This window comes from Lactuca sativa, chromosome 5, assembly GCF_002870075.4.
Source record: "Lactuca sativa cultivar Salinas chromosome 5, Lsat_Salinas_v11, whole genome shotgun sequence".
Classification (NCBI taxonomy): Eukaryota; Viridiplantae; Streptophyta; class Magnoliopsida; order Asterales; family Asteraceae; genus Lactuca; species Lactuca sativa.
The window spans coordinates 129,973,362-129,992,707 of record NC_056627.2 but is presented as its reverse complement, the minus strand read 5'-3'; the positions used below and the strand labels follow the sequence as shown (position 1 = coordinate 129,992,707).

General features: G+C 40.3%; 1 protein-coding gene across 2 annotated transcripts; it reads right to left on the bottom strand.

Moving 5' to 3' along the window:
• Positions 1-154: 154 nt before the first annotated feature.
• Positions 155-19,111, bottom strand: LOC111880376 (receptor-like protein kinase HERK 1). Of its 2 annotated transcripts, none has more exons than XM_042902561.2 (3): positions 18,079-19,111; positions 17,893-17,937; positions 155-286 (listed from the first exon to the last, which is right to left on the bottom strand). In XM_042902561.2, exons 1-3 carry the CDS (start codon positions 18,997-18,999, stop codon positions 197-199), a joined length of 1,056 nt encoding a protein of 351 aa, XP_042758495.1. In that variant the 5' UTR covers positions 19,000-19,111; the 3' UTR covers positions 155-196. The 2 variants fall into 2 exon arrangements, with proteins under 2 accessions (XP_042758495.1, XP_023732563.1); XM_023876795.3 differs by lacking the exon at positions 155-286 and adding an exon at positions 13,305-13,969.
• Between the last annotated feature and the right edge of the window lie 235 nt (positions 19,112-19,346).

Genomic DNA, 19,346 nt, shown 5'->3' with positions numbered 1-19,346 from the left:
CTTGATTAGATCTCGAACTTATGGGGTTTCTAAGGAACATGAATCCTTAAATGAAGTGTTAAGAGAAGTAAGTTTAACAAGAACATGAAGTTAAACCCCTTGTGTAACACCATAAAAATTTGAACAATTTTTCACTTTGGAAAACTCATAGAGTATCATTCACATTCATAAAAAGAAACATTGTATCAACATTGTATTAGTACAAAAACCCAAGATTAAAATATATAAACTCCAATGTGCGTGTGTACGAATCATGCCGGCGCCTTCCCGCGATCATCACTGGGACCTGAAACACATAACACATAACACTGTAAGCATAAATGCTTAGTGAGTTCCCCCAAAATACCACTCTAACACATAATAGCCACTCGAGGCTGTAACTCTGTCGACCCTTAGGTCAATGTGTCTCAGTGGCGCCCTCTAGCCCTAACTCTCTATGGGCCCTCTGGCCCTAACTCTATGGACCCGATGGTCCTAACTTTGTAACTCTGAATCATGCATATCACATATCACAATAAATCACAACACATAAATAACATGCAAATACATTGGCATATAACTCTAGAATACTCTGTCACATAACTCTGTTACCATACAAGGTAAAGTATAGTGAGAACACTCACCTCTGGTATCTCGGTAAATCTCTGACTCGGTAAACGCTGGCCTAGCCTCCACCTAACCATATGAAATAAATACCCTAATTAATATAACTCTCAAAGGCTAGACTATGTCCTCTTATGACACTCTCAAAAGGGTAAAAGACCATTTTACCCCTCTCATAACTCAAAAGGCCCCACAATAGACCATACCCTAAAAGTCAACCAAAAGTCAACTTTCCGGGTTAGGATGCGTGTACCAGATGTGTACGCTGAGCGTACCCGGCTGCATCTCAGAATCGGGGAACGCCACCCAGTATGCGGCGCATACTGGGATTACGCCCGGCGTACTCCCCATTTTCAACCCCTTAGCTCTTAAGGTCTTAACCAGTTAAGACCCACGTCTAATTTCTGGATCTGACCACATCTAAGCCTCTTAATCCATAAAGTTGATGACTTTAAGCCTTTGCATGGCTGAACAAGCCACCAACTCCCATAATATTCCATCCTCTAACTCTAGAAGGCTTATTACTCAAGCATGACCTCAAACTAACAACCAAAATGGAAACTTTATGGTTCTAAATCACTAATATCACTGAAAAGGGACAGATCTCGGACCATGGAGCACCTTATACTTATAAAGTCTCCACCTTTGGGATTTTTAACCCTAGAAATGGCACATGCAACAACCACCAAAAGAAGAGGAAAGTTTTGAACTTTATACCTCTTAGTGTAGCCCCTTTATCTGTAGATCTTAGATCCAAAATGGCACCTCAAGCTTTAGCTTCCAAGAGCTCCTTTCCTTCTTCTTCACTAAGTCACCAAAGCACAATTAGCTCCAACAACACTCACACACACTAAGGACGATGGGAAGCTCTCTCTTAGGGTTTCACTCACTGATATGGAGGCTGAGAAATGAGCCTTAGCACCCTTTAAATAGTGCACAAGACGGATTAGGGTTTTTGCACCTAGGCCGGGTACGCCCGACGTAACTCTGGGTACACCCAACGTACCTTGGCGACTCCGCGTCCAAACTAAGTGAATGAGTACGCGCAGCGTACCCTTATGGTACGCCCAGCGTACTCACTTGCTAGGTTCCCTCCACTCAAGGACTAATCATGACCAATTGACAAAGAATAAGGGTGAAAGAAATGCACCTGAATCTTGGGGTGTTACAATTCTCCCCCACTAGAACCAGACTTCGCCCCCGAAGTCTCATTCCTCGAACAACTCTGGATGCTACCCTCGCATCTTCGACTCTGACTCCCAAGTCATCTCGGACCCCTTCCGATGTTGCCACTGAACTAAAACCAGAGGCACTTCCTTGTTCCTCAAAACCTTGATCTTCTGATCCCTGATCGCCACCGGTCTCTCAGCATAATTCAGGCTCGCATCCACCTGATTATCCTCCAATGGTACCACTGCGAACTCATCGGCTGTACACTTTCACAACTGCGACACGTGAAAGGTGTCATGAATCTGACCCAACTCTGCAGGTAGCTCCAACCGGTAGGCTACCCTGCCTACCCTCGCGATCACTCTGAAGGGACCGATATATCGGGGTCCCAACTTGCCCCTCTTATTGAATCAGATCACTCCTTTCCAAGGAGAGACCTTCAGGAGAACGAAGTCGCCGACCTGGAACTCGAGCTCGGACCGGCGCCTGTCCGCATAACTCTTCTGACGACTCTGAGCGGTCAATAACCTCTGCCTGACCTGCTGTATCTACTCAGTCGTCTGAAGCACGATCTCTGTACTACCCATCACACGCTGCCCCACTTCTCCCCAGCAAATGGGGGTCCGACATCTCCTCCCATACAACAGCTCACAGGGTGGCATACCAATGCTCGAATGATGGCTGTTGTTGTAGGCAAACTCCGCCAAGGGTAAGTACGTGTCCCAACTCCCACCGAAATCCAACACACATGCCCGGAGCATATCCTCGAGCGTCTGAATCGTCCGCTCGCTTTGTCCGTCAGTCTGGGGGTGGTACGCGGTACTAAAATGCAGTCTAGTACCCAATTCCTCATGGAATTTCTTCCAGAATCTAGAAGTGAAACACACATCTCGGTCTGAGACAATCGAGATCGGGACTCCATGCCGTGATACTACTTCCCTCACATACATCATTGCCAACTTCTCTGCGGAAGAGCTCTCGCTAATAGCAAGGAAATGAGCGCTCTTCGTCAACCGGTCTACCATCACCCAAATTGCATCGACGCCCCTCGCAGTCCTCGACAATTTGGTGATAAAGTCCATGGCAATCTGTTCCCACTTCCACTCGGGAATCTTTAACGGCTGCAACTTTCTGTGCGGTCTCTGGTGCTCGGCCTTAACCCTGCGACAGGTTAGGCACCTCTCCACGAACCATGCAACGTCCCTGTTCATACAGGGCCACCAATACTCCCTTTTCATGTCCAAATACATCTTAGTGGCCCCAGGATGGATCGAGAACTTCAATCGATGAGCCTCTTTCATCAAAATGGTACGCGTTCCACCCACATGCGGCACCCAAATCCGACTCTGCTACGTCATAAGCCCCCGACTTTCGGTAACGAACTCTGATACTTGCCCTATAACCCGCTCTTTCTTCTGGTTTTCTGGTCTTATGGCCTCGGCCTGAGCTCCACGAATGGTGTCCAACACCGGAGTCATCACTATCAATCTCATACAAATGTCATGCATCGAAACACTCTCCGCCCTATGACTCAATGCATTGGCTACCACGTTGGCTTTCCTCGAGTGATACAAGATCTCGCAATCATAATCCTTTACCACATCCAGCCATCTCCTTTGTCGCATATTTAGGTTGGGCTGATCCATCAAGTACTTCAGGCTCTTGTGATCCGTGTATATGGTACACCGGACCCCATATAGATTGTGACGCTAGATCTTGAGGGCGAACACTACTGCCCCCAACTCTAAATCATGGGTAGGATACCTCGTCTCATGAGGCTTCAGCTGCCTCGATGCATACGCTATCACATGGCCTCTCTGCATAAGCACTGCTCCCAACCCTGATATCGACGCGTCACAATATACCATAAAATCCTCCATTCCCTCCGGAATGGCTAACACCGGGGCCTCGCATGATCTCTGGCGAAGTGTCTCGAAGGAGGCCTGCTGCTCTGGACCCCAAGCAAAAACTACACCCTTCCTGTTCAATTTGGTGAGTGGCACGGCGATCTTGGAGAAATCCCTGATGAATCTCCGATAATAGCATGCCAGTCCTAGAAAACTCCTGATCCTGTGGGTGACCTTGGCACCTCCCAACTCATCACCGCCTCAATTTTAGCCGGGTCGACCAATATCCCTTTCTGGTTAACGAGATGTCCCAGGAACTGGACCTCTCGTAACCAGAAATCACACTTGGAGAACTTGGCATAAAGCCTCTCCGATTTCAAGACCCCTAGGATCCCCCTCAGATGCTCCTCATGCTGCTCTGTAGATCTCGAATACACCAAAATGATGTCGATGAATACGATCACCGAGCGATCCAACATCGGTCTACACACCCTGTTCATGAGATCCATGAACATCGCTGGTGCGTTGGTGAGCCCAAAAGGCATCACCACGAACTCGTAATGCCCGTAATGAGTCCTAAACGTTGTCTTCTGGATATCCTCATCTCACACCCTCACCTGATGACATCCAGACCTCAAATCGATCTTGGAGAACCAAGATGCTCCCTGCAACTGATCGAACAAATCGTCAATCCTCGGCAACGGGTAACGGTTCTTGACCGTCAATTTGTTCAACTCCCGGTAATCAATGCGCGCACATCCGGTGTGAACCATCCTTTTTCTTGACAAAAAGGATAGGAGCTCCCCACGGCGAACTACTCGGCCAAATAAACCCCTTTCCCAACAGCTTCTGAAGCTGCTAGGATAACTCCTGCATCTCTGGAGGCGCAAGGCGATAGGGCGCCTTGGCGATAGGCGCGGTCCGCGAAACCGAATCGATACTGAACTCCACCTACCTCTCAGGAGGTACGCCCGGCAACTCCTCCAGGAATACATCCGGGAACTCACGCACTATCGGAACCTCTCCCATAGACCTCGTTCTCTCTGACTTAACCCTCACGTCCATCACATACGCTATGAATCCCTTACATCCCTGCTGTAGACTCTGCCTCGCCCTTGCGGCTGAGCAAAATGCTGAACTGGAACGTGTACCCTCACCATATACCGTAAGAACTCCCCCACTAGGGTCTCGCATGGTCACCAGCTATCGCTCGCAGTCGATGATTGCTCCAAATCGGCTCAACCAGTCCATGCCCATGATGACACAGACATCTCCCATCGTAATGGGGACTAAATCGATCGGAAACTCTACCCCGAAATCTCGAGTACACAACCTTGAATTACCTCGGTGGCATACACCGCTCTCTCATCCGCTATGGAAACTCTCAAAGGTCGACTTAACGCCTCTCGACTAATACTGATGTATCGGCTAAAGCCCAACGATACAAAAGATCGACTCGCACCCGAGTCAAATAACACTAGAGCAGGTACAGAATTCACAAGGAAAGTACCTATGCGTAACATAATCTATGCACAATATCACAATATACAAAAGAATACATGAAAGAGTACATACCGGCCATGACATCGGGCGCTACGCGGACCTCCTCCGCAGTCAACTGGAAGGCTCTCCCGCGTGCCTTCGGTGCCTCGACCTTCGCAGGCCGAACATCCGCAGCTCTCACCGCAGCAGGGGCCGATCTCGGAGATGCTCCCTACGCTGACCCTCGCAACTGTGGACACTCTGCCTTCTAGTGTCCAGTCTGGTTGCAATGAAAACAGACTGAAAAACCCTTGGGGCCATCCTTGGCCATGTGCCCCTCCTTGCCACACTTGTAGCAAGACCCTGCTCTACATATCTCATCGTGCTACTTGCCGCACTTGCCACAAGTACGGCCCTTCTGGTTCCCAGATCTCGAATCAGCGGGTTTGGCCCACTTGGCTGCCGGCTGAGACTGAGCCGGCCGCCGATCCTTTCCCTGAGACTCAGCCTTCTCCTTAGCTTGGGTCTCCAACTCTATTTCCCTCTTCGGGATATTTGCCTGAAGCTTAGCAAATGTCCGGTATGATGAGTTCGCCACGAACTCTCGTATATCCCTCCTCAACACACTCAAATACCGGCTCATACATGCCTGCTCGGAGGACACGTGCTCTGGGCAGAACATCACCCTCTCATGGAACTTCCAAGTAATCGCTGTAGCCGACTCAGTACCCTGCTTGAGGGTCAAAAACTGTTGTGCCAATCGCTCCCTCTCCACCTGGGGAATGTACTCATCTTGGAACATAGCAGTGAACCTCTCCCAGGTTACTGCAGCAAGCTCAGCAGGCGTGTAGTGCGCTGTCACAAACTTCCACCAATCCTTCGCTCCCAAGCGAAGTTGGTTCAGTGCAAACCGAACTCTCAAATGCTCATGGGATGAGCAGGTAAAGAAACACCCCTCAATGTCTGATATCCATCTCATTGCTGCAATTGGGTCCTGGGTCCCATCGAACTCTGGTGGTTTCGTGCTGCTGAATTCCCGGAACAGCAACGCATCAGCACCCTACGGTCTCGTCGCAGTTATAGCTGCAGTGGCCGCAGAGGATTTCACCAAGATAGCAGTTTCGCTCAGCCGACTGACCAAGAAGTCGGTGGTATTTCGTTGGGGTCCTGAGCAGCATGCAACATTTGAGACCCTCAGACAGAGATTATCCGAGGCGCCGATTCTTACCCTGCTAGAGGGAGTAGAGGATTATGTAGTCTACCGTGATGCTTCGATCATAGGTATAGGAGCGGTTTTGATGCAGCAAGGCCACATGATAGCTTACGCCACTAGAAAGTTGAAGCCTCACGAAGCTAACTATCCGACACATGACTTAGAGTTGGGGGCGGTAGTTTTTGCCCTCAAGATTTGGCGACATTACCTCTATGGGGTCCGTTGTACCATTTACACGGATCACAAGAGTTTGAGGTACCTCATGGATCAGCCGAATCTGAACATGAGGCAGCGCCGATGGTTAGACGTGGTAAAGAATTATGACTGTGACATCCTTTATCATCTGGGAAAGTTCAATGTAGTGGCCGACGCCCTGAGCCGCAAGGTAGTAGCAGCCCCGATCAGGGATATATGTCTGAGGATGACAATGATTAATCCATTGTTGGAGCAGATTAGAGGCACATGTTGAGGGATTGAAGGAGGAGATGCAGAAGGGTGAGAGGATTGTAATATGAGTAGCTTCCTTTGACTATGACAGTAGAGGATTGTTGACCCTTCATGAGAGAATTTGGGTACTATACTGGGGCGGAGTATGGCAGGTATTAATGGACGAGGCTCACAAGTCTCGGTTCTCCATCCACCCAGGGGCAACGAAGATGTACAAAGATCTTTGACCCGATTATTGGTGGCCTTGCATGAAGTGGGACGTAGCTTGGTACATGGAGAGATGCCTGACCTACAGGAAGGTCACGGTGGAGCATCAGAGACCCCACGGCAAAATGTAGCCGTTAGACATTCCCGTATGGAAATGGGAGGATATCACTATGGATTTCATCACTAAGCTTCCTAGGACCGCACGTGGAGTTGATTCGATTTGGGTCATTGTGGATCGGCTGACCAAGAGCGTGCATTTCATACCGATTCAGAAGTACATATCGGTCAAGAAGCTATCCGATATTTATGTGCGCGAGGTAGTGGCATGGCATGGAGTGCCTGTATCAGTAGTATCATATCGAGACGTCCGGTTCACTTCCAGGTTTTGGAAGTGGTTTCATGACGAGATGGGGACTCATCTTCACTTCAGCACCGCTTTCCACCCTCAGACAGATGGGCAGAGCAAGACGACGATTCAGACTCTCGAGGACATGCTTCAAGCATGCGTCCTAGACTTCGGTGGCAGTTGGGATACGTATCTTCCATTAGCGGAATTTTCGTATAACAACAGTTACCACGCCAGAATTGACCGCCTTCCCTTCGAGATACTCTATGAGAAGAAGTGTAGGACCCCGATTTGTTGAGGCGAGGTCGGTTAGAGAGGCATCGAGAGTACTGAGGTGGTGCTCAAGACCACAAAGTTGATCCATCAGGTCCGTAGCAGACTGCAGACTGCGTAGAGTCGGCAGAAGAGTTACACCAATAGGAGGCATTCGGACTTGGAGTTTCAGATGGGTGATATGGTCCTCCTGAAAGTGTCACCCTGGAAGGGTGTCATCAGGTTCTGGAGGAGAGGTAAGTTGGGCCCCAGGTTTATTGGTCCCTTTAGGGTTTTAGCCCAGGTGGGTCGAGGTTGCTTACCGTTTGGATCTTCCAGCAGAGCTTAGCCAGATCCACAACACTTTCCACGTTTCTTAATTGCGGAAGTATTTGGTGGATGAGTCAGCAGTGCTACCATTGGAGGATATTCAGGTTGATAGCAGCCTGAATTATATTAAGAGACCAGTTGCGATCTTAGATCGGAAGATGAAAACCTTGGGGAACAAGGTGGTTCAGTTAGTGAAGGTGCAGTGGCAGCACCAGAAGGGTTCAGAGTGGACGTGGGAGACTGAGCAAGAGATGAGGGAGCACTATCCGGAGTTATTTTCAGGAACAGTACCAGTAGACTTCGAGGACGAAGTCCAAGATAAGTGGGGGAGAATTGTAACGCCCCATTTTTGGTATGTAATTTAAATATAGTATTTTCCTTTCTTAAGAGGAACTCGACGAGTCGGTAGCCTGACTCGTCGAGTAGAGACGAGATTTGCACGCATTTTTAGCAAGTGACTCGACGAGTCTGCATTTCGCACTTGGCGAGTCCGCCAGTCTGGATGAAACCCCAAATCCCAAGGTTTGTACCCTATTTAAACGTCATTATAGCCTCCCATCCCAGCCTCCAGCATCTCTAGAGCATTTCTCTATAAACCCTAGTCCCCATTGTTGAGCTTGAGTGTTTTTTGCTAGCTTAGAAGTTGTAGAAGAGAAGGAAGGAAAGAAGACCAACAGAAGAGAAAGGAGATCCAGAAACTAGCTTCCATTTGCTACATATTCTGGTAATAAAGTTATCACCTTGCTTATTCTTCCATTAAACCCTCTTTTATGCTTGTTTATGTTTCTCTTGGAACTTTATATTATTCAACTCGAGAATTGAACTCTCCTTAGGATGGAAACCATAGATCTGGATGTTATTGAGCTCTAGGAGCTCAATGTAACTACCTTTATGCAAGTATAGCCTTGTTCCAAACCCTAAGTGCTTATTGTTGGATGATTTTGGTGTTTAAGCCCCATTCTATTGTGCATGCACGTAAAGTTGGAAACTTTACATGTAAAACCAGACCTAGAAGCCAAGATCTATGATTTGGATGCACTAAAATCGACTAGAATCGATTGTATAGTAATGGCATGCATGAAAAACGACGATTTGTTCATACAACCCGGCGAGTCACAGACTGTACGTGTTCATATGATGAAGGAGAACTCGACGAGTTGTTCATACAACTCGGCGAGTCGGATGAAGTTAGACTCCATGTTAGTATTGAAGAAGAACTCGTCGAGTCTTTGCCAAACTCGACGAGTTGAAGGGGGTAGGGGATTAGAAAGGATGATAGGGACTCGGCGAGTTGGTGGCCCAACTCGGCGAGTCCGGTCAACTAAAAGTTGACTTTGAATAGGAAGTTGACTTTGACTAGGATGTTGACTTTAACCAAGGGTAAAATAGTCATTTTACCATGAGATTAGTTATCAGTATTTGATTTAGTGTTTATGGGATTTGTAGCCGGGGAGTTCCGGAGCATCAGTCAGACAGTTTTAGATTTAGCATCCCAGCAGCCAGCATTACGAGGTGAGTTTCCTTCCGGTAGGAACGGGTCTACGACCACAATGTCGGCCCGTTTAGTTAGCAGTAGTTCCAGACTTCGGTCTGATGCAGTAGTTCAGTGTGCTTGATGTCTTTGTGATTCAAGCATGTCTTTGTGTTATGTGTTCCGGACTTCGGTCCGATGCAGTATGAGGTATATATGTGTATGCTAGTAGTTATGATTATGTTATGCTATGTTTAGTCAGTTCCGGACTTCGGTCCATTGCAGAGGGCAAGGCCCTGGTTAGTTCCGGTCTTCGGTCCGATGCAGAGGGTAAGGCCCTGGTTAGTTCCGGACTTTGGTCCGATGCAATTTCCGGACTTCAGTCTGATGCAGAGGGCAAGGCCCTGGTTAGTTCCAGACTTCGGTCTGATGCAGTTTCCGAACTTCGGTCCGATGCAGTGGGCAAGGCCCAGTAGTTGCTTTATATGTTATTGTTTGGTATTTGGTAGTTTGGGGGAGCTCACTAAGCTTTGTGCTTACAGTTTCAGTTTTTGGTTTCAGGTACTTCTGCTAGTAAGGTGAAGAGCTCGGGATGATGGCATGACACACACCATAGCTTAAATTTATCCTGGGAGTTTTATCGGATATTTTTGATATGTTTTGACATCAGTTGAATTGAATCATTCACTTTTACATTTGAATACATGTGATTCGTGGTTTTACTATATGATGATTGATTCATGGTTTTGGTAATGTTTAAAACAAAAAAAATGGGTTGTATTTTTGGGATGTTTCATTATAGATGAATTTTCAAGCTTTACGTGGGTAGTGTTTCTAAGAATGGAAAGTAATGTCGTTGATGGAATCATCGCTCTCATTAAGCAACGGGAAGTCCTCTATGATCACAAAGTAAAGTAATTGCGTAGTGATCATGGTACTGCATTCATAAACTCTTATCTTGAAGATTTTTGGTCTATCTTAGGAATCTCTCATAACTTGTTGGTGGTTAGAACTCCCCAACAAAATGGTATTGTAGAAAGAAGAAACAAAACTCTCATAGAAGCTGGAAGAACTGTGGTTGTCAAAGCTGATCTTTCATTTTCATTTTGGGTTGAAGTCATCAATACAACATGTTATACCCAAAACCTGTCTATTATTTGTCAAACGTCATGAGAAAACTGCTTATGAGTTATTAAAAGGAAGAAAACCAAACATTTCTTATTTTCATGTGTCTGGATGTGTTTGTTACATCTTGAATCAAAGAGATCAGTGTTCAAAGTTAGAGGCTAAAGTTGGCGAGGGAGTGTTTCTATGATACTCTAGCATGTCCAAGGCTTTCAAGGTATGTAATCTTTCAAGGAAAATTATTGAAGAAAAAATTCAAGTCATATTTGATGAGGAATCATTCATTCATGATCGAGTTGGTCACCCATAATCAATTCAGAATGAACTTACCAACAGTCCTTTAGAACATGTTCCTGAGGTCTTATCAAATGATGTTGATCCCATTGTTCCCAATATTGATCAATTAATCATTCCTCAACCTATCTCTAAAGATCAACCTGTCATTCCCGAAGAGTTTGATCCATTCAATCATGAATACTCTACCCAAAGCAATACAAATGAAGGTTCCAACCAAGAATCCTTCGAGATCATTATGAATCTCAAATCATTGGAGATGTAAACTCTGGGTTTCTCACTCGTAGAAAAGTCGGTAGCAAGTTTTGCATGTTTCTTAACTTTGTCTCAATGATTGAACCAAAGAATGGCATTGATGCATTGAAAGAGGCTGATTGGATTAAGACCATGCAAGATGAGCTGAATGAATTCGAACGTCATCGTGTGTGGACTCTTGTTCTCGAACCTCAAGGAAAGACTATCATTGGTACTCGCTGGATATTCAGGAACAAAATGGATGAAGATGGAATTGACATAAGGAACAAAGCTAGACTTATAGTTGAAGGTTTTTGTCAGCTTGAAGGGTTAGACTATGATGAAACATTTGCACCAGTTACAAGACTTGAATCAATTCATCTGTTTCTAGATTTTTCCTCTTTCAAATCCTTTAAAGTCTACCAAATGGATGTCAAGACTATTGCAAGTAAACATGATTATGATTCAACAAGGTTTTATTATTTATTTTACATTTATGTTATAATTGTTGTTCCAAGATTATTTTGTTTTAACTTATCATTTTGCACATTTAATTATTGTTAAGCAATATAATATACTGTGAAGAACTTAATTATTTTGCAACTTAACTTATTTACTTACAAAATTCTCTCAACGGTTAGTAAATCCATAGTGGTTGTTTTTAAATGTATCCAACAGTGTGGGTAGTTTAAATAGAGCTCCCATACTCATTGTAGACAAGTATCACCAATGTTCTCAAACGATGACAAGATAATTAAAAAGATTAAGAAAATATGTTTGGAGATCTATTGAAGAAGGAGCACATCTACATGTCCTAACATTGATAACTAACGAAGCAATAGTACGAGGAGGTTTTACTATGTCCAGACCCACCCATAGCCGGTGATATCTCCATGATGGAAAACGGTCAGATAATTTTAGTTCCTAAGCCTTATGGGAAGAGCATGAACGAAATTGAGGCCATAAGGGGTCCTATTTATAGTTTAGGTAACTTAAGGACAAAACAATAGTGGAATGACTAAATAATAGATATAATCTCAAATCAAATCCTTTCCTTATCTACATCAGGGAGGCTTCTAGAAGCCCTAAGGAGGCTCCGAAAACCGTCCACCTCTTGGATGGTTCTAGAATTGCTTCTATTGTTCAACTATTGAATAATTACAATTCACCCCTTGCATCTTTAATTAATTCCAATTAATTCCAGATTAATTCTAGATTAATTCTGATTAATAATTAATTAATTTAATTGATTTCATATTAATTTATTAATCATATTAATTAAAAAATCGATTTTATAACAACTGATCTCATAAAGATCCACAAAGTTGCAAACTAGATCCATCCCAACAACTATGTTAAATGTCCTAAAGATCCACAAAGTTGCAAACTTTATAAGATCCTAACACTCTAACCCACAAGAACATGAAGATTTGTGGACAAAACATAAGATCTAGCAACCTAACATGATTAAAAAAACGAGTCTTGAACACTTACAAGGGTCCAGAAGATTGCTAACACCAAGGATGACGACTAGCTAGCTGAGTCGTAGCTGGCTTCTTCTTTCTTCCTTCCAAGGCTTCAGGAACACTAACAAAGGTTGGAAATGAGATAGAGATGGATTTAGGGTTTCACACGTCTGATGGAGGCTGATGATGAGCAAACCCTAGCCCCCTCATTCATTTAAATAGGGAACAAAACCCGGAGAATATGGTTTCTGACTTGCTAGTTGCCACGTCGTGGCTTATACTACCACACCGTGATGGCTTAAATGAAACATACGGGCAAATACTGACTTGCCACGTCATGGTGCCTAACCACCATGTCATGGCGATCCTATACGATGCCAAAATTTGTAAATTGCAAAGTAACCCGAGATTCGGATGTTATACATTTTTTAGAGCTACATATTTGATTCATAACATTTACGATATCATCATCTTTTCTTTGTAATGTTACATTAAAATGATTTGCGATTCCAAAGATATCAGCCATAAAGTGCATATTAAGCAAAAATCAAATGATTTTAATGACTTCAAGAAGCGAACAACTTCATATTTACGATCACAGCTACTATTCTCATTACCAAGGTCTTCAAGTACCTCATAAATTGAAGGATATATGGTCTTATATATATATATATATATATATATATATATATATATATATATATATATATATATATATATATATATATATATATATATATATATATATATATATATATATATATATATATATATATATATAATCTAGAACAGTAGTCGTCTACTCAGATGTTGGTTCCCTACGACAGCGAGGGCCGAGACCGCAAGAGTTGTAGGACACAATGAAATGAAAGGGAAGAGAACGAGACAATGGATCGATTTTAATTTACATGAGTTGGATTGGGGTTTTTCTTTTAAATTTGGGTTATTTTTTAATAGAGAAAATTTGGACCTTAAAATATTTGGTATATTTATTTCATTTTGTACAGTACTCGAGTACTACAAGATATGTCCTAATTTTGTTCAACGGAGTGACTAACTTTTTTTTTCTAAAGAACTCTAAAAAAAATTAAAAAATTCGGTTGGTCCAAAGACACCTCTAGCCATAGCTTAAATTTGCTCATGCACCCAACTCCAACACATCGTTGGTCATAATACCGGCAAAGTCTCCGACCACCACCAACATTAAAAGCTGAATCGAAAATCAAAATCTCCACAACGAATCCGAGTAAGAAAAGGAAAGAGGCAACCCCTTCCCCCTGGACTAGTGGGGTTTTTGATCTTTTCTTCTTTGTAAACATCACAGTCACTACTTGTTTCATACTGCACACCCATTCCACAAACGTTAATGGTGCTGCTTTTAGCTTTGGCCACAATTAGTGGAACACCAGAAGCTTCATCGTGCTTATCATCACAATGGCAAATGATATCATTGTTGTTATTTGGATTAATTTTTTCCATAACCTACACGAGAAAAAAAAATCAAACTCCGCCAAAAGAAATGATCAGTCGTGATAAATTCATGATCTCGTTTGTTACGTAGGTTGATTACAACCTTGAAATGTGTCACTAAACCATGGAGTAATGAAGTTAGGATCTTATGGGAAGTTTGTTTTGAATTTTTAATATTGCTAACAAATATTTTCAAATTGAATTAATACGATCTTAAGGAAACAAACAGAGTTTAATACATATCTTAAGGAAATATTTTTTATTTTCAAGTATTATCCGTAAGTTTCATATAGCTCAAAGTAATATATTTGAAAGGATTTGAGGGCGATGGCTTAGATATGGACGACAATGTTAAATTGTCAAAGAACGTCGCAAAGCCGTGTACCCGTAGATTTATAAAAATAAAAGTAAAGCATATAACAAAAGCAGCAAATTGTATCCAAACATGCCTAGTTTTATTTAATTTTCATTTTACAATATAGATTATATAAATCATACTCATAACCGAACATTTTCAATATTTTAGTATCTGAAAACTGAAGCATTTCATTTATCAATAGTGGTTTATAATTTATAAATGAACGGTGGTAAATAAACCCTAATAAAAAAAATACATATGTGTTTGTATGGTCCACTGTGTGAATGTGAGAAGATTGCTTTACCATCACTTTTATTTATAGCATATCAAACGAAAGTTTTTGTTAAGAGGCCAAATAGTCACAATCAACAATCTAATGGTGCTTTTTATCATACGCGTGAATTGCTTTTTCGGTCAATATACATAATGTTTAAATTATACTAAATGTTTTTTATATTATATATTTTTCATATACTATCTCCTTTTAATTAACAATGTTTTTGCTTACTTTATTATTTTTAACTAATTATTTTATATAATTTGAAACTCCAGCATTAAATAACATTGAAGTTGAGTTGGTAAAGATTGCATGTTTTCCTTTCATACCCCTAATTGTTTATTGACCCCAGACTTTTATTTCTTGACTTTTTTTATTATCTATTTATTTTTAATATTTTTGATAAATGCATAGTGTTATTGTTAACAAAAAAAATATTTTTATTTTCGTTTGGACTTTTTTGTGTTATTTTTTTTTCAGTATTGTATTATTTTTTTTGTTTGGAGTATCCATGTATTATTTTTTTTTGGATTATCCTAATATTATTATTATTTTCGTTCCAATTATCTTTGCGTTGTTTTTTTATTGGATTATCCATTTGTTACTTTTTTAGTACAAATTGTTTTGTATTATTTTTTTTATTTCCGACTATCCATGTGCTGTTTTTCCGTTTGGACTATTCACATGTTAGTTTTTTCGTCCCAACTATCATTTTGTTATTTTCTGTTCTGACTATCCTTACCTTGTTTTTTTTCGGTCGAATTATCCTTGAGTTATTTTTTTCATTCGTAGTATCTCTATGTTATTGTTTCGTTCCGATTATCTCTATGTTATTTTTCCATTTCGACTATTCATATGCTATTTTTTTTTCAATCAGACTATATTTGTGTTTTTTTTCATTCCGTCTATCATTATGTTGTTTTTTCCATCGGATTATCTTCATGTTATTTTTTTCATTGAGACTATTTCTGTCCGAACGAAAAAATAGCACAGAGATAGTCAAAATGAAAATATAACACATAAATAGACGGGACGAGAAAATAACATAAAGATAATACGAACAAAAAAATAATATAAGTATAATCCGACCGGAAAAAAGAATGATACAAGGATAGTCCGAACGAAAAATTACGCAATATTAGTACGGGTGAAAAAAATAACACAAGGATAATCCAGATGAAAATATAACATATAGATAGTCCGAACCAATATATATATATATATATATATATATATATATATATAGTCCGACCGAAAAATAAAAATACAATTATATATAAAATATTGTTTTTCTAAAACACAAATAATTAAAAGTGGTTATTAGGTGATAACGGATACCTAATATGGGATACATAAGCAATTAGGGGTATAAAAAGACAGTTGGAAAATCGTTTAATACTCCGAACAAAAAAATAACGGGGTCAAATCAAAACACAGTTGTTAGTTTATAGCGGCAATTAGGGGTTGATACTACATCTTTTTTTTTTTAGGATTATCCCAATGTTTTTGTCCCAATATTATTATTTTGTTTAATACTCTGAACAAAAAAAAATAACAGGCCAAATCAAAAAGATAACAGAAAAGTAGTGGCATTTAGTGGTATTAAAAGACAATTGGAAAATAATACACAAGTAGTGGTTGATACTCCTGACTTTTTTTCTATAAAAACAAAACACAATTTGAAAATTATTATTTCGTACCAATTATTATTTTGACATGTTTGATAAAAGTAGTTGTTAACTCATAATTGATAGTTGTAACTTTTATTTATTATAAGAATGTTTGACAAATATAACTGAAAACTTCTAAAATATATAAAATTATATTAAAAGACAATTGTTTAGAAAACATACATATATAAAAATATTTTTAAGAAAAATTCTGAAAATGAATTTAAAAAACACAGTAACATTTTGTTAAACACTACAAGAAGTGGTTTTTAATTTATAACATTTTGTTTAAACGAAAAGCTAAATGATCGTAATGACAAACAAAATTTTTTGTTTAAATTAGAACGTTTTGTAAAAAAACTAGAAGCTAGAAACTTATAAACGCTTCCGAATGCTCCATATCAAACAGCCTTTTAATTTATATATGGTTAGTGCTAAATAAACCCTACGAAGACATGTGTATGTTAGGTCCACTTTGTGAATGAGATAAGGTCCGTTTAATATTTCCGTTAAGAGCATTATTAATAAGAGCTTTTCCTAAAGGATAAATAGTAATAACCAACATCAAAAAGAGATTTTTACTATTGGAGTAATGAATTGCATTCAAAATGTTTAAATTTTACTAAATCTATTGTTTTTAAATTTTATGTTTGCCATAATAAATCCTTTTTATTTAAGAATTTTTTCTTTACTGTTAAAAATAAAGGTGGCGGTTGGCTGTGAAGAATCACGCTCTTTTTGTGAAAGTTATAAAAGCAGTTCATAATATCTGAGGAACTGGAAGTAGACGACATGTTGCATGTCATAGAATCTTAAAATGGTGGAATGTTATGCACGAGAAAGGTATTGTTCTTCATTCTTGTTTAACTCTTAGGAATGGAGAGGATACCTTCTTTGGAAGGATAATTGGTATCAAAATGTCCATCTTCTATATATGCTCTTCCAAATAGAGAGACATATAGATTTTTTGATAAAAGACCAACGGGGAAATGATGATTAGATGTGGGATTGCAAAGAGAAATTAATCAGCATGTGGAAACTTTACAATTTCAAGAATTGAGTCTTTTATTGGTCAACTTTAATATGAATTCTAAGTCGGATAGATGGAAATGGGAGTTGTCGATGATGATCATTTTATACTAAACAATACTATACGGTTTATATGGTCCAAATTTTGTAAACACATTCTCCTATTTTGTTTAAAGAACAAGGTGGATCATAGTATGTGCTAAGAAAAGTAAACATTTTTCTTGGCGTCTTTCAATTTTGCAAAAGGATTTGTGAACCTAGAGACCAAAAGGATTTGTTGCCCTTTCAGTTTTGCAACCTCACTGTGATATAGATGTAGGATCACTAATTCTACTCCTAAACTAAAACTTGAGCCTTCAAACTTTTGGTCATGGTACTTTTCCACCAAACTTGATATGATTAGGCCCCAAGGCCATTAAAAAGCATATCTTATAATAAGAAATAAAAAATCAAGGGGAAGGTCTATGTGTCTTTTTTACTGTTTGTATTGAATAACGAAAACTAATTGAAATTTACTATTGCATATATTTTTATATTAACAATTGCTTTCAGGTGTAATACTTGTAATAAATAATTCAACATAACTGACTACTTAGCGTACCTGAGGTTTCGACGATTCTGCAAGTTCTGAAGATTCCGCAAGTTCCTGAACCATGCATATAAACAATGTTACAGGGCAACGTTAATAACCAAAAAAGTTCAACGCTAGCCAATCTAGTTGTTTACCATATAAAGATAAATAAACACAAAAGTACCACATACCACTTAATTTTTAAAAGTAACTTACTTGCAATTCCAAAGCTTTTTCAAGTTTTCTTATGACCAAACCCATTGAGGGTCGTTGATTTCGATCATTTTGCAAGCATAGATAAGCAATCCCCGCAAACCTATTCAAGCTATTCGAGTCTATTTGGTTCTTCAAATCATGATCAATAATATCATTTAAATTTCCTTTTTCACAGTAGCTTTGGGCTAGAGGGGCTAGAAACCTCCGTTCATCACTTACGTTAATGAAGCCAGGTCTCCCGCATAAAACTTCAAACAATACAACACCAAATGAATAAATATCCGACTCTTTTGTGAGGATCCCTGTATCGATATATACCGGATCACAATAACCATATGTACCACTACCATTAGTAATGAGATAACTCTCATTTTCATTTGCACGACCAATCTTGGAAAGTCCAAGATCAGATATCATGGCTTTGAAGTTGTGATCTAACAGAATATTTCCACTCTTAATATCCCTATGGATAACTCTATGATTTTCTGCAACATGGTTATGAAGATAATCCAAACCACGGGCTGCATCGATGCATATCTTGATCCGTTGCTTCCATGGTAGTGGAAAGATGGGATTTGCCATACTTAGGTATCTGTCGAGGCTTCCATACACTGCATACTCGTAAATAAGGATCTTTTCATTGCCTTCTTCGCAATAACCAAGAAGGGAGACTAGGTTTGGATGTTTATAGCGGGATAGCAATTGAATCTCTGTTAAGAACTCTTTAAGACCTTGACCAGAATGGCCAATCTTTTTTAGTCTCTTTACAGCAACCGGGGTTAGTTTACTGCTAAGTAACAGTTCTCCTTTATAGACGTCGCCATATCCACCGCTTCCGATAATGGTTGTGAAGTTTCTGGTGGCTATTTCAATGTCTCGAAAGGGTATTTTGAGGTGCTGTGACTTTATGATGACTGACATTAGTTTTGTGTAATACGAAAAATATGGCGCTTAAGAGTTAAAGATAAAAGAAATGATACACAAAACGATTGTGTCGGAAGGAATGATGCACAGATGCGTATGGATGATGAAACCAGGCGCAGATATGTTTTACATTAAAGAAAAGCAAACGGTTTATAAAGACATAGTGAACGTGTTGCTATGTTGCATATCCTCGTAGACTTTGGTCATAAAGAAAAAGCAAGCGTGTTTTTGCTTATTTTATTCATCTTGTCATTGGCTTGCATTTTAACGGAAACTCTTAAGAAATTTATTAGTGCCCACTATGGTCCACATGTCATAGGTACAAACTAGAGAAATCATAACAT